Source organism: Equus asinus, chromosome 10, assembly GCF_041296235.1.
Source record: "Equus asinus isolate D_3611 breed Donkey chromosome 10, EquAss-T2T_v2, whole genome shotgun sequence".
NCBI lineage: Eukaryota > Metazoa > Chordata > Mammalia > Perissodactyla > Equidae > Equus > Equus asinus.
This window is the reverse complement of record NC_091799.1, coordinates 42,249,316-42,264,251: the sequence shown is the minus strand read 5'-3', so window position 1 is coordinate 42,264,251 and position 14,936 is coordinate 42,249,316. Positions and strand designations below refer to the sequence as shown.

Genomic DNA, 14,936 nt, shown 5'->3' with positions numbered 1-14,936 from the left:
TGGGCAGAGTGGAGCAGTTAGGAAAGGAGGGGTTGGTGTGAACAGTGGGGTTTAGAAATGAGAGAGTGGGCGGTGTCGGAGTGTACACAGGTGTTTATAGCTAGGTAGGTAGTTCTTTGATGGGGTCCCAGGAGACTGGGGTTAGGGAAGGGTGCATGGAGGGATATGTTAGTGATAAAGCGTGAGGTACAGGGTGGTATAGGGGGTTTGTAGAAATAATGAGCCGTAGAGTTACTGATGTGGTATTGATGTAGTTGTGGCCTCAGCAGTTGAATTTCTTGATTGTTAATAGCGTCTCCTCATGCTTTATTTCACTTGTACATTGATGGGGCAGGACAGATAGCCAGTGGAACATGCCTTTGCAGACAAGCCATCTGGCGCTGGGTTTTCTTATAACGTCATCACTTAGAACATACTCTCCTTTGTATTTGAAAACACTGCCGCTGGTGGTGGACTTGTTTCTGAATGCTTCTGTTAGGGGAAGGAGCCACTGGGTGACCAAGTACCCTCTTTATACTGAACACACACAAACATTGTTCAGAGACTAGCATTGCAGCTGTTGTTCCTGGAGCCTGTCACCACTTGCCTGAGGGCATTGTTTAGACAGGACTGTGGTTACTGAAACTGTGCTTTATTACATCTTGAAAGGCTTTTTCTCTTTCCTTTTTGAAGTTATCTAATTTACTTGGCCCAGAGAGCAGGTGCTTGGACATTCCGTTTTTGTCCATTCCCTGCACATCTCCCAGGTAGCTTGGTGACATGATAATGTGACAGTTAAGAGCTTGTGCCCTGGAGTCAGGCTTGGTCTACACATAAAGGCTATGTGACCTGATTTCTCTGAGCCTCAATGATCACATCTATAAAGTAGGGGCAGTAATATCTACTGCCTGGGATTACTCTGAATATTAAACGCTTTATCACTGAATTCATTATCGATGCTATTATGGTGATTGTGAGTACTTTGTTTTCTAGCTTCATTGTTGGTAGCCTGGGTATGCTCAGAGGTCTGCCTGTCAACAACATGTATGATATGATTTATGAGTACGGTCAGTAGGATATTCATCCATTGAACAGTGACTAATCAAGCGCCCTCCTATGTGCCAGGTGCTTTCACATATTTGTGTTGTTATTGTATCCTTATCACAACCATATTTCCTCACTTTGCAGATGAAGAAGCTTAAACAGTGAGATTTTGTGACTCATGTAGAATGGCAGAGAAGAACTAGAATTCAGACTCTCGGACCCTAAACCCTAGTACTCTTTCTTTTGTATCACACTTATCGCACATTTTGTATCCAGAATTCTGTTCTACCCCCTTGCTTGCTTTCTTAATTTCCTTCAGAATGTTTACTCTCAGCTCTCACCTTGGCGAGAGCTTGTTCTTCAGCCTCGATCTGTCTTTAAGCACTAGTTTCATGTATTCAGTTGCCTAGTGGGTCTTTGCATTTATGTTTTCTTTGTACTGCTATTGTCTGAAACTCCATGGTGCCTGGAACATAGCAGATGCTTAATAAATACTTCCTGGATGACTGGAGGTCTAAATTTGAACTCGGCTTACTACATTCTCTCTAGTGGACCTCCTGTGATTAGGCTCACATTTAGGGTTTTTTTTTCCTAATTTTTTTTATTGTGGTGAAATATACATAACAATTTACCGTCTTAACCATTTTTAAGTGTACAGCTCAGTGGTATTAAATGCATTCATGATGTTTTGCAGCCCTCACCACCATCCATCTCTAGAAGGGTTTCATCTTGTAAAACTTGGGGGACTGTACCCATTAAACACTAACTCCTTACTCCCCCCTCCCCTCAGTCCTGGCGACTACCATCCTACTTTCTGTCTCTAAGATTTTGACAACTCTAAGTACCTCATATAAGTGGAATCATACAGTGTTTGTCTTTTCGTGACTGGCTTATTTCAATTAACGTAATGTCCTCAAGTTTATCCGTGTTGTAGCAAATGTTAGAATTTCCTTTCTTTTTAAAGCTGAATAATATTCCATTGTTTTTGTTTTGTTTATCCATTCATCCGTTGTTGGACACTTAGGTGGTTTTCACATTTTAGTTGTTGTAATAATGCTCCTATTAACATGGATCTATAGCTGTCTTTTCAAGATTCTGCTTTCAATTTTTTGGGTATATACCCAGAAGTGGAATTACTAGATCATATGGTAATTTTATTTTTAATTTTTTGAGGGACCACCATACTGTTTTACACAGCACCTGTACCATTGTACATTCTCACCAGTAGTGCGCAAGGGTTCCAATTTCTCCAGATCCTTGCCAACACTTGTTTTTCTCTGTTTTTTGGATGGTAGTCATCCTAATGGGTATGAGGTGCTAACTTGTAGTTTTGATTTGCATGTCCCTAATGATTAGTGATATTGAGCATCTTTTCCTGCCTTTTTGACCATTTGTATATCTTCTTTGGAATAGAGCCATTTTACATAATTCTGTATGAAGAGCATCTTCAATAAAGAGAACAGTTCTGTTCTACTAAGTGCTTAAGTGTATTGGGGTTAGCGTTGGGCACCACTCTTAAAGATGGTTGTTGCAAACTATCTAAAGGATAGGCGGGGGGAAGTTTGACCTTAAGAAAAAAAATTGGTGAGCAGTGGGTTAGAGGGTGAACAGACTTGGGAAAATGTATACAAAGTTAAAGAAAGATTTCATTCAACATAAGGAAAATTTGATAATATTGGAATTAACTATATTATGTTGAGTTTTTTACCTCTTGAAGTGTTCAAATAGAAACAGGATCTTGGAGTTATACCTAAAGGAGTTCCTTCATAAGACCAAATGGCCTCCAAGGACCCTTCCAGATCTGAGTGTCTGAGCTCATTTACTCTCTAGGCATCTTCAAGCCGTATTTATTGCTTCTGTATCTCTCACATACACTCCTACTGCTGAGCTCTAGCTTGGCTTTTCATTGCCACTGTTTGGATTGTGCAGTAACCTCCTGATTGATCATCTGGTCCTCTTGGTTCCCCTGCCCCTTTGTCTTGCATGCTGTATCCAATTAATTTTTTTAATAGCTTTTTGAGAGATAATGTACATACCATTAAGTTCACCTGTTTAAAGTGTGCAAGTCAATGTTTTTTTAGTATATTTACAGAGTAGTACAAGCATCACATCCTAATCTAATTTTAGAACATTTTCGTTACCGCCAAAAGAAACTTCACACCCATTAGCAGTCACTCCTCGTTTGCCCTACTTCCAGCCCTAGGCAACCGCTCTCAATTAATTTTTTGTGTAAAACATGGCTCTCATTGTGTTGCTTTCCAACTAGGAGGCCTTCAATGTCTTCCTAGTCTGTATAATTAAGAAAACATTTCTTACCCGGAGTTCAGATTTTTCCATAATCTGATTTCAGTTTCTTTTTCCAACTTCAGCTTAGACCCTTCCCCAGGGTCTAAGCCGAAGTTGATTATAAGCTCCTTAAGGGCAGCAACCATGTAAACTTTTTCTTTATATCTTGTTAGCTTAGCTGAGCATATAGCTATGCACAGAAATAGTCTGTCAGTATAATGGAATGAATAGTGTTGGCATTGAGCAGAATGCAGAATTTAGACTCTGTCAGCCACAAACTTCAAAGTCTTAGTAGACATGTCCATGTTTTATATGGCTTTGCTCTGTGTAGAGCTTGATACCATTCTTTCATTAATTCATTCAATAAACGCTATTGGTGTCATACTTTGTCTATTAATTTCTCAAAACTCTGTTCTTAATTTAGTTAACTTTTTCTTATTGCTGTCCTGTTAACTGAATTCTCTGCTAGCTTTCAGCTCTGCATTATTCTGGAAATTTCCTGCTGTTTATAGGATTTTTCTCATGGTAGATTAGTATATTACTACCACCTCTCTAGACCTATACAGTCCTATTGTTACACACATTATAGGACTTTATTATTGTAGGTTGTCACATAACCTCAGTCTCTGTAGTCCCATTATTGTACTCTCACGGTGTATCACAGTATGAAAGTGTCATGTTTGGAGAGTTGTACGGTGATGAGTGCTGTGGGAGACAGTTGCATTCCTTAAGTCCCTTATGGCTTGATTGCGAACGTCAAGAAGCATTTTTAGTTTGAAACCATAGCAAGAAGAGTACTACATTCTAAATGTTAGAATTATAAAGAAACGAATAATACAAATGTCTAGATTCTCAAGGAGCTCACAGTCTCATTGTAGAGACTGATTTTAAAAACTCAAATAGTTATGACATTATCATGAGTATTGTAGTAGAGGAGTGGGTGCTAGGATTAGAGCAGCCCAAAGGAGGGTTGATTTCTTTTGCCGTGGCAGAATTATAGTTTGGGAGCTGGAGGACAGGTAAGCCCTTTGAGGATGGGATATGTCTTAATTATTTTTCTATCCCCAGCACCTAGCATATGGCATATGGAAGGTGATCAATAAATGATAAATGAATAAATCATCTACTTGCTGTCGAGTATGGTAGCTACCAGCCACATATGGCTGTCGAGTACTTGAAATGTGGCTAGTTGGAATTGAGGTGTGCTATGAGGGTGAAGTGCTCACTGGATTTTGAAGAATTATTTAAGAAAAAAGAGTGTAAAATATCACAGTTTTTTATATTGATGATATGTTGAAATGGTATTTGATATATTGGGTCAAATAAAATATATGATTAAAATTAGTTTCCCTATTTTTACTTTTATAAAAATATGGCTACTAGAAAAAAAAACTACGTGTGTGTCTTGTATTATACTTCTCTTGGACAGTGCTGCCCTCATTTTACTCCCTTAGCGAGAAGAAGTGATGTGACCAAGGCCACAAAATAGCAAAAATATCCTTAAAATGGAGGACTTACATGTTGGATTTCTTGCCTTCTTGTTCACTTCTCTTTCTAGGCATAAATTAGTACAACGTCAATATATAAATTTTGAGGTCAAATGGCATCAGTTTGGTCCTTTAGAGATGACATGATCTCTCTGCTTTGGTTGTCCTATCATTGAGCTTAGTAATCACTAAAATTTTTTTGTTTTATATGTAAATATTGATCTCCAGAAAATCTGCATTTTTAGTTCTCAGTATTTTCACACTTGATGCCTCTATTCCCACTTCTCTGTTGCTCTTCTCCTTCCCATATACGCATATATACTCACAGCTTCCTATTTTATTCCTTATTTCCATTAACATTCTTCAAATTTATTGACACCTTTCTCTGTATTTTGTGGGGGATAAGCCTTTGCCATTACCTGATGTGCTATATAGATAGCTGGTTGTTTTAGTGTCTTTTACATACATTAATTTTCTTGCCTAATCCTCTCAAAACTGCATGAAGTGTAGGTCCTATTATGATCCTGATTTTACAATCATGAAATCTCAGGCTTAGAGAGGGTGGTGTGCTCATGGTCACACAGCTGAATAATGCACAGAATCTGCAAGCTGGAACTGTAAAAGAGAAAGGGCAGGAAGCCTGGGAATTTTTCCTACACACGGACAGGCCTTAGACATTGGGGAACTCTGGGTCCATAGAGCTGACGATTAATGTATTAGTGTATATGCCAGAAAAAAAGTACAAAAATCCATTCCAAAATGTCTGGGGATGTGAATGAGTATTGCATATGTAAGTATATGAGAGAGAGAGAGAGAGAAAGAAATAGGAATAGAGAGAGAATGAATGAATGAACATGGTTGATTTTGAAGACTGGGTCCCCATGTCTTCATCTTTCCTGCTCTTTCTCTCTTTCCTCCCTAACTCTCTTCCCATTTCTGACAGTGGAATTACTCACCACACTTCCCCTTTCTTCACTACAACTCAGGTCAGGTCAAAAGTCTGAACAGTTGTTCATCAACATGTTTATAAAGCTTCTCTTCGGATAGAGGGGTCTCCGGGGATTTTAAATTTCTTTTTTATTTGTTTTCTATGTTATTTGAATTTTTTAATAATAACGTATACTAAGAAAAACTATATAGAAAGAATAGCAAAGCTATTTTCATTTGGAAAAAATCAGTAGCTTTAATTCCAAAAATAAACATTTCACCCTAAAATTTCAGAATCCCCTCACTTGCTCTCTGCCATTCCAGTGTTCTTTGGCCTCAATTTTGTAGCCCTTAGGTGAATGATTAGAGTAAATTAGTTCTCCAAAAGTCAGTGCTATATATACCATCTCTCTGTCACAGAGGTGAGCTTTATTCTAGAAGTGACATTTATTTCTTTAGCAAAGATGTTTAATATTTTTGGGGAAGATTTCGTTTTTTTCCCCTGAGGAAGATTAGCCCTGAGCCAACATCTGTTGCCAATCTTCCTCTTTTCTTTGCTTGAGGAAGATTAGTCCTGAATTAACATCTGTGCCAATCTTCCTGTATTTTTTATGTGGGTTGCCACCACAGCATGGCTGACGAGTGGTGTAGGTCCACACCCGGGATCTGAACTCATGAACCTAGGCCACCAAAACAGAGTGCACCAAACTTAACCACTAGGCCATGGGGCCTGGCCCTTGGCAGATTGTTTTTAAACAACAGTAGCTTGTAGTAGTCACATCCTGCAAATATTTTCAAGTGCTTTGAATCTAAACAGGCTGTTTGTGGCATAATGGGACCTTGGTTCTCTTCCAACTCCCCTCTGATAAATTGCCTTTCCAAATTACCCAGCAAGGGGTGAATTTATTTGTTGTCTCAGAACCTCTGAAAAGTCCATATTTTTCAATTTGCTTTTCACTATTTATTGAACTGCTTTATGTTCTTTTAAGATGCTAGTGATCAAAGAGAAGATGTTTATATTGGAAACCACATGCCTTGCCCTGAAAACCTCAATGGTTACTGCATCCATGGAAAATGTGAATTCATTTATTCCACTCAGAAGGCTTCTTGTAGGTAAGTCATTACCTCCAGATCAGAGGTGAGAAATTTTTTCCATCAGTGGTCACTGCTCTATAGAAGGAAATGAAATGTGGACTAAATATTATCAAAAAGTAACGTTTGTTTGTTGTAGAGATGTAAAAAAATAAATTAGCATAGTTTGGAAAAAAATTGGCAAGTAATTTGCAAAAAAAACCTGCAGATGTTGTATTTGGGTTTTGAGATTATGGGCTTAACATTTTTAGTGTTATGTATTTTTTAATATGAAAAATAAATATACCATATTCTGACGCTATTTTGGTTTTTAGGCAATCTGTCACCAAGTGGTTGAAGGACTAAAGAATGTGTTAAGAACAGAGAACATGGAACTCAAAATATGTACTAAAATAGATTTCTAAAAATAAGGGGATGGGGATGTTAGAACCAGGTGTGATGTGAGAGATGGAAATGGAAAGGGTGTCAATCTTCCCTTTCTGATTCCAGAGAGGCTCTGTGACTTGCTCAGGATCAGGAGCAAGTTAGAAATAGAGCTGGGACAAGACTAGGTCTCAGGTTTCCTGATCCTCAGCCTGATGAGCTGAGTGCCTTTTGTGGTTCTGTGTCTGTCTACCACTAACACTTCTTGTGCTGCTGCTGCTGGGACCTCACCCTCTGCCCCAGGTTGGTCTAGGTAGCCAGGTAATGTTTCCATAGACCAGGGGAGATTGCTCTCATTCTGCTTACTCCTGCTTCCCACAGTTGGCCAGAATCTTTTTTTTTTGTTTCTTAGTCAAAACACCAAGACATGGAGAAATATTATACTTTTCTTTTGTCCTGTCAACCCAGAAGCCAGTGAATCTTTCTCTTCAAGAAGTAAAAGAAAGCAGGTCTCCTGGTCCCTCTACTCCTTTAGCTCCCTTCTCCTGACTCTTTTTTCCTTCTCCTCCTGTTAAAAAACAAAACAAAATAAAACACTGTAAACTGTTAATAGTTAAATAATTCTTTGTTAAATTTAAGCTTTTGAATTTTTCCTGATTGAAAGTTTTCCTTGTTTTTGGAGGAGCTAACCACCCACCCCCGCCTTTTCCCAAACACTTAAAAACTACAGCTGTACAAAAGAGAACAGGCCAGTAAAATTAATCAACATGTAGCGTTTTATTAGGGCAGTTGTAAAACAAAAACATACAGTGGATTCCTCATTTGTGTCACAGTGGCATACATCTTGATAGAAGTTCAGATCGCGTTGTACTCTTAGGGTGGAGCATCTTTCAAGATACCTACAGGAAGGATGAGAGAGGGTGATGTCCTGATAGTGAAGTGATATCAGGCACTTTGTAGTATTTTATGAATTGACAGTAACAGGATTGGATGGTATGGTGGTTAAAGGCTTTGGAATCAGATACACCAGACTGGCCAATTATCAGTTATGCCCTTTGGCAGTCACTTAAAATTTCTAAACCTCACTTTTCTCATTTCTAAAATTATATTAATAAAAGTGCCTACCTCCAAGCGTTGTTAAAATTAGATGAGATAGTATAGGTAAAATGCTTAGCACGACACCTGGTACACAGTGTGTATTTAATAAATAGCAATTGCTAGTATTAGACTGTAAGTGCCATTAGGTCGGGGGCTCTGTTTTGCCTACCACCGTCTTCCTAGTACCTTGCATAGGACCTAGCCCAGTAGCTACTCAGTAAATTGTGTTTTGAATGACATGATGATTATCAACTTTTCCCTCTTTTCCAGACCAGGGGTGTTTCTTAAATGCTAAAGAATCTCTTTTCTGTACACTGATAACTCCTAAAAAGCAGTTGATGTTTTTCTTGTGTCAGAGTACTTCAATGTCTACAAGAACCAGGCCATAACATCACATGCACTTCCACTAGTAGCTGGGTGTAGTAGTTTGGGTGGCAGTAAACAGGCAGGGGTGAGGAACCTTTAGCCATAGTCCTATTATCAGGTTAGAATCTTCTCACATTGTCCCACAATTAATTTGTTTGTTTGTTTATTTATTTATTGCTTACTTTGTACCAAATTTTACCTGGCACTGGGGTCTTAAATTGAAATATTCCAGGGATCCATGGATCATGCCTTCAAAAAAACGTATAATCTGGTGGAAAAGACTGACACATAATAAGCAATTAAAATTTAATATGAAAAATGCTGTCACACATAGATGTACAGGAGATGATTAGGGACTTCAGACAAGGCACTTCAATGTTCAGGGGGTGGCGGACATTGTGAGAGGAGGGGCAGGTCACAGGAACATTTCTGCCATCCCAGGAGCTTGTCCTTTATTTTAAAGGCAGCAAGAAACCACTTAAGAATTTAAGTGAGAAAGAGGTGATCAGATCTGAAAGCCACTCTGGTGCTGCTTTGTGGAAAATGGATTAGGAGACTGTATATTAGTAAGAAGTGAGAGCCTGAACTAAGTAAAGGAGTTGTAGTTGGACTGAGATAAGGAGACGAATTGCAGAGAAAGAAGCAGGTGGTTGAATCCATAGGTTTTAGTGACCGTCTGGGTATGAGGATAGGAATGTGGGAGTTGGTGGGAGGTAGTGGGAAGGAAGAGTGAGGAGAGTCTCCCAGGTTTCTGGCTAAGGCAGAATTGAGTGGGGAAGTACAGTTGGCAGAGGGAATAGGATTTAGGGGAAAATGATGTATTCAGGTTAATATTCTTGGTCTCAGGTGCTTGTGGGGTATCCAGTTATGGATGTCTTGTAGGCTACTGGATATATTTTGGTTTTAGAACTTAGGAGACATTTGGGAACCATTCCATTTCTAGCATATCCCTTCTAGTTCCTACCCAGAAGTCCTTCCATCCCCTTAGGCCTCAGTTTATTGATCCTATCACCTGAATGTCCTCTTTCCTCCTTACTCAGCTGAAATTCCATGGACAGTCACTGTAGTCCTCCCCTAGTTCATCATACTCACCTGACAATGCTATAACGCTGGTTCATTCCGACCCCCCGCCTATTGCATACCTACACGCATACAGCTGAACATGGCTGCTGTTGAAAGGCACACCACCCAGTTGACTTGTCTTGCTGACGTTTGTGCTCGACGTGGGCCCTTCACACTGCCAGGCAGTCATTCTGTAAGTGTAGTCCATTCATTCTCCTTCTCTCCCAGAGGACTGCTTCATACCTTCACCTCTCTCTTCAGACTGTCAGTACGTCCTCTCTCATCCTTCCTCTCTGCGGATGATCTTGTTTCCAAGTTCACTGAGAAAACTGAAGCAGTATGAAGGGAACTTCTACAGACTTTCACTATCTACCAGCAATTCTCTCTCTTTTTCTCCATGTCATATATCTTTGTATAAATATATTTTATATATATTCATAAATACATTTTTATTTCTTCTGTCATGGGGAAAAAACCCTTGTTCTCACTTGCACCAGCTACCGTCCTTGGCAGGAGAACTTGAAAGAGTTGTCTATGGTTGGTCTCCACTCCCTCACTTCCCATTGCTCTTGAACCCACTCCAATAAGCTTTTGCCCCCAACGCTCCACTGAGACTGTTCTTGTTGCTAAATTCACTGGTCAATTCTTAGTCTTAAATTACTTTTGAATGATCAGTAGCATTTGACGTAATTGATCAGTCCTTCTTGTGTGATACACATTCTTTATTTGGCTTTGGGATTACATGAGCTTTTGGTTTTCTCCCTCTTCCCTGACCATTCCTTTTGGTCTTCTTGGCTGCTTCCTCTTTTGCTCCCTGACCTCTCAATGTGGGCGTGCATCAGGGTCCAGTCCTGGTCTTCTTTCTTAGTGATTCCATCCAGTCTCAGGGCTTTACCTGACATATGCTGATGACTTTTAATTTACGTAAATCTCAGACCTCTCTCCTAAGCCTGGAACTCATAGATCCCTGTCCCTCCTTGACATTTTCACTTAGATTTCTGACACCTCAAGCTCGGTAGGACCTAAGCTGATCTCCTGATCTGCCTCCCCTCTCCTAAACCTGCTCCACCTGTAACCTTCTCTATCTCGGTTGATGTCAACTTCATCTTTTCATTTGCTCAGACAAAACACCTCTGATACATCTCTGACTCTTCTCTCTCTCAAACTCCACAGCCAGTCAGTTGGGAAATCCCGTTTGCTCTAGTTCAGAATATATCCAGAATTCGGTTACTTCTCACCCTTGCCACTGCTGTTCCTGGTGCAGGCCTCCATTTTTTCTCCCTGGCATTAATGTGGTAACTTCCCTGATTGTGTCTTTCAGTCCATATTCAGCACAGCAGCCAGAGTGAGCCTTTTAAAATAAATGTGAGTTCATATCATTCCTCTGCTAAAACCGTTCCAGTGGCTCCTCCATCTCAGTGAGTGCAGAAGGCCCTACACCGTTTGCCCCCGTCACCTGTCTGTCTTGGTCCCCTGCTTCCCTTTCCGCTTTCCCACCTCCCTCCAGACACGCTTGCTGCTCCTTGGACACGCCGTGCACTCATGCTCTCACCTCACCATCTTTGCACCAACTCTTCCTTTGCCCGATATGCTCTCCCAGTTGTTCCAAATGGCAGAATCCTTCACCTCCTTCATGTCTTTACTCACATGTCTTTACTCCTTCACTTCTTAATGAAACCTACCCCGACTGCCTTACTTAAAATTGCAGTCCTCCCTTCCTGGCCCATACCTGGCACCCCCTTAATTCTGTTTCTTTTTGAGTAGTACCTGTCACCTTCTAACATAACCATTTTATTTACTTATGTTTATTGTCCCTCCCTCCCCTGCTAGAGGGTAAACAGGCCAGGTATCTTTGTTTTGCTCACTGATGTATCCCAAATGCCACTACAGTACCCAGCACATGTCCGTAAACATGTCAGTAAATATGGGTGAGCAAATGAATCAGCGCATGAGGCCACAGGAGGGAATGAAATTACTATGGAGGGTGTGTGGGATGCAAGAATAGAGGGCAGAGGACCAGGTGCCTGGATCTGCCTTTAATCCATAACAGAAGAAGAAGTAATAACCTGAAAGTTAATACTCGAGATATTTGGAGAGTATGACCCAAAAGTCAGTTACAAAAATAATATCCAGGGAGGATTGCCTGAACCGTATATGGCCTACACATTCTTCTCGATATTCTGATTTTAATTTTTGGATTAAGCTTCACATTCAGAGGGCTACCTATCTAGGACATTTTTATAGCCCCCTTTAGAACTGTTTTTATTTTACTGAGCTTTGACGTTTGGCCATTAGCCTACTGTGAGAGATAGTATTTTAAAAATCTTACGAGACTTCATTATATCATTGAAGTTATTGCAGCTGTGCTGTTAAGAATGATGATCTCTAATGTCAGACAGTGCTCTCTTTACACGAGGACCAATGAGATAAAGTTCCTTGAATTTAGTAAAAATAGTAACTGGTTCTTTTGAACAACTGCTTTGATTTTATTTTATGGAGACTGTATTTTGTGTGAATGATCTTACCGCTTTCTTTTCTTTCATTCTTTTTTACAATCCGATGGTTTTTAGTCTATTCACAGAGTTGTGCACTCACCACAGTCAACATTAGAATATTTTATCATCCAGAAGAAACTCCAGGCCCTTTAGCTATTAGTCTCATATCTCTCCTTCTTCCTAGGCCCTGGACAACCACTAATCTATTTTCTGCCTCTATAGATTTACCTATGTTGGACATTTCATTTAAGTGGATTCATATAATATGTAGTCTTTTGTGTCTGGCTTCTTTAACTTAGCATAATACTTTTAAGGTGTATCCACGTGGTAGCACTTTGTATCAGTACTTTGTTCCTTTATATGGCTGAATAATATTCTGTTGAACGGACAGTACCACATTTTTTAATTCCACTTATCAGTTGATGTATATTTGAATTGTTTCCACTTTTTGGGTATTATGAATAATGCTTCCTTGAACAATTGTTTGTAAGTTTTTGTGTGCACGTGTGTTTTAATTTCATATGGGTAAATGCTTACGAGTGGAATTGCTGAGCCAAATGGTAACTCTGTGTTTAACTTTTTGGGGAACTGCCAGACTCTTTTCCAAAGTGGCTGCACCATTTTTTATTCCCTGCTCTACTGTTGCCATCACTTGTTATTATCTGACTTTTTGATTCTGGCCATCCTCTTGGGTGTGAAGTGGTATCTTATTGTAGTTTGTGTTTTCCTGATGACTAATGATGTTGAGCGTCTTTTCATGTGTTATTGGCTATCAGTGTATCTTAGTTAGAAAAATGTGTATTGAGATCTTTTTGCCCATTTTTGCATTTTTTTGCCTTTTGTTAATAAGTTGTAATAGTTCTTTATATGTTCCAGATACAAGTCTCTTATCAAATATATAATTTGTGGGCCAGCCCTGGTTGCCTAGTGGTTAAGTTTGGCACACTCTGCTTTGGTGTGGACCTACACCACTCATCTGTCAGTGGCCAGGATGTGGTGGTGGTGCACATACAAAAAAAAGAAGAAGATTGGCAGCAGATGTTAGCTCAGGGCAAATCTTCTCAGCCAAAAAAAAAAAAAGATACGTAATTTGGAAAAAGTTTCTCCCCTCCTGTCGGTTTGTCTTTTCCCTCCTTTGATAGTGTCCTTAAGTGCAAAAGATTTTAATTTTGTTTTAGTCCAGTCTGTCTCTTTTGTTGTTGTTCCTTGTGCTTTTGGTGTCATATCTAAGAAATCATTCCCTAATCTAAGGTCGTGAACATTTACTCCTTTTCCCCCCTAAGAGTTTTTTAATTTTAGCTCTTACATTTAGATCTATGATCCGTTTTGAGTTAGTTTTTGTGTATGTTGTGAGGAAGAGGTCCAGCTTCATTCTTTTGCCTGTGGATGTCCAGTTGTCCCAGCACCATTTGTTGAAGAGATTGCTCTTTTCCCACTGAGCACCCTTGTTGAAAATCAGTTGACCATAGGTGAATGGGTTTATATCTGGGCACTCAATTCTGTTCTATGAATTATGTATCTACCTTACTACCTTTTTTTGTCTGCTAGGAAGCTTAGAGCCCAGTGTGAAACCTACTGGCGGGTGTCTCGGAACCTCAGGGATGGGATTCGTGGGCTCATATCACCCCTGGTGTCCCCTGTTTCATTCTCCCAAGTTTCTTTGTTGTTGGTATATGTGCTTTATTAAAGAATCTTTTTTTTATAATGAAGTGTGGGACATTAATAAATACACTTCAGATGTTTTATTAATCAGTTCCAACTGAAGGCTGGCTAATTTATACATTTCACTCTGTCAGCTAAAAAATGTGAATTTTCTGTTAAATATCTGAAATGTTTTCCCCTGTCAAATTATTATCATCAGCTGATGTTGTTGCCTTTTTATTTACTTCTAATTGGAATTAAATAATTTCTAAGATTAGCACCTACTTGACTGCTTGGCTTCATTTCTGTCATTAATAACTTATTTTCCTTTCCCACTCGCATCTTAAAAGATCATATTATATATATGCACTGAAAAGTGTCTTGAAGATAGTTGGGTGCTATCATCAAAGAACTGTAAATGTTTATGCTTATTTATTCAATAATCCTATTTCCAAGTATCTAGCCTAAGGAATAGCACTAAATATAGAAAAGTGCACATTCACCAAAGTGTTTACCACACCTAATTTATAATTGTGAAAACTGGAAAATAGCTCATATGTCTTAGAACAAGGAATAGATTGCTATATTATAACCACTGAATGGAATATTAGATATCTGTTTTTTTTTGTTGTTTTTTTTTGAGGAAGATTAGCCCTGAGCTAACATCTGCTGCCAATCCTCTTCTTTTTGCTGAGGAAGACTGGCCCTGAGCTAACATCTGTGCCCAGCTTCCTCTATTTTATATGTGGGACGCCTGCCACAGCATGACTTGACAAGCAGTACGTAGGTCTGTACCTGACATCTGAACTGGCGAACCCCAGGCTGCCAAGGCAGAATGTGTGATCTTAACCACTGCACCACTGGGCTGGCCCCTAGATATTTGTTTTTGAATAAAGGTAATAAAGACTATTTAGCAACTTTAAAATTAATGTGATATCATGGTAGGTGAAAGAAGCGCTGTGTAAAATAGGCATCAGAAAACATGTAAGGAAATAGACAAATGGCAGTTTTTTTGCCAATGGTGGGAGAGTGCCTGATTTTCTATTCTGATTTAAATTTATCATTCTTCTGTATCTTTTAATTTTAAAACCTGGAG

The 14,936-nt window shown here is 39.3% G+C and overlaps 1 protein-coding gene across 3 annotated transcripts in view; it reads left to right on the top strand.

Annotated features, from left to right (window-relative positions):
* The window catches only part of TMEFF1 (transmembrane protein with EGF like and two follistatin like domains 1), an 81,522-nt gene that overhangs the window by 61,860 nt on the left and 4,726 nt on the right, over nt 1-14,936 (top strand). For all 3 annotated transcript variants that reach the window (XM_044779136.2, XM_070519126.1, XM_044779137.2), the window contains exon 8: nt 6,713-6,836. In XM_044779136.2, coding sequence (XP_044635071.1) covers nt 6,713-6,836 — 124 coding nt within the window. The remainder of the gene's footprint in view (nt 1-6,712; nt 6,837-14,936) is intronic.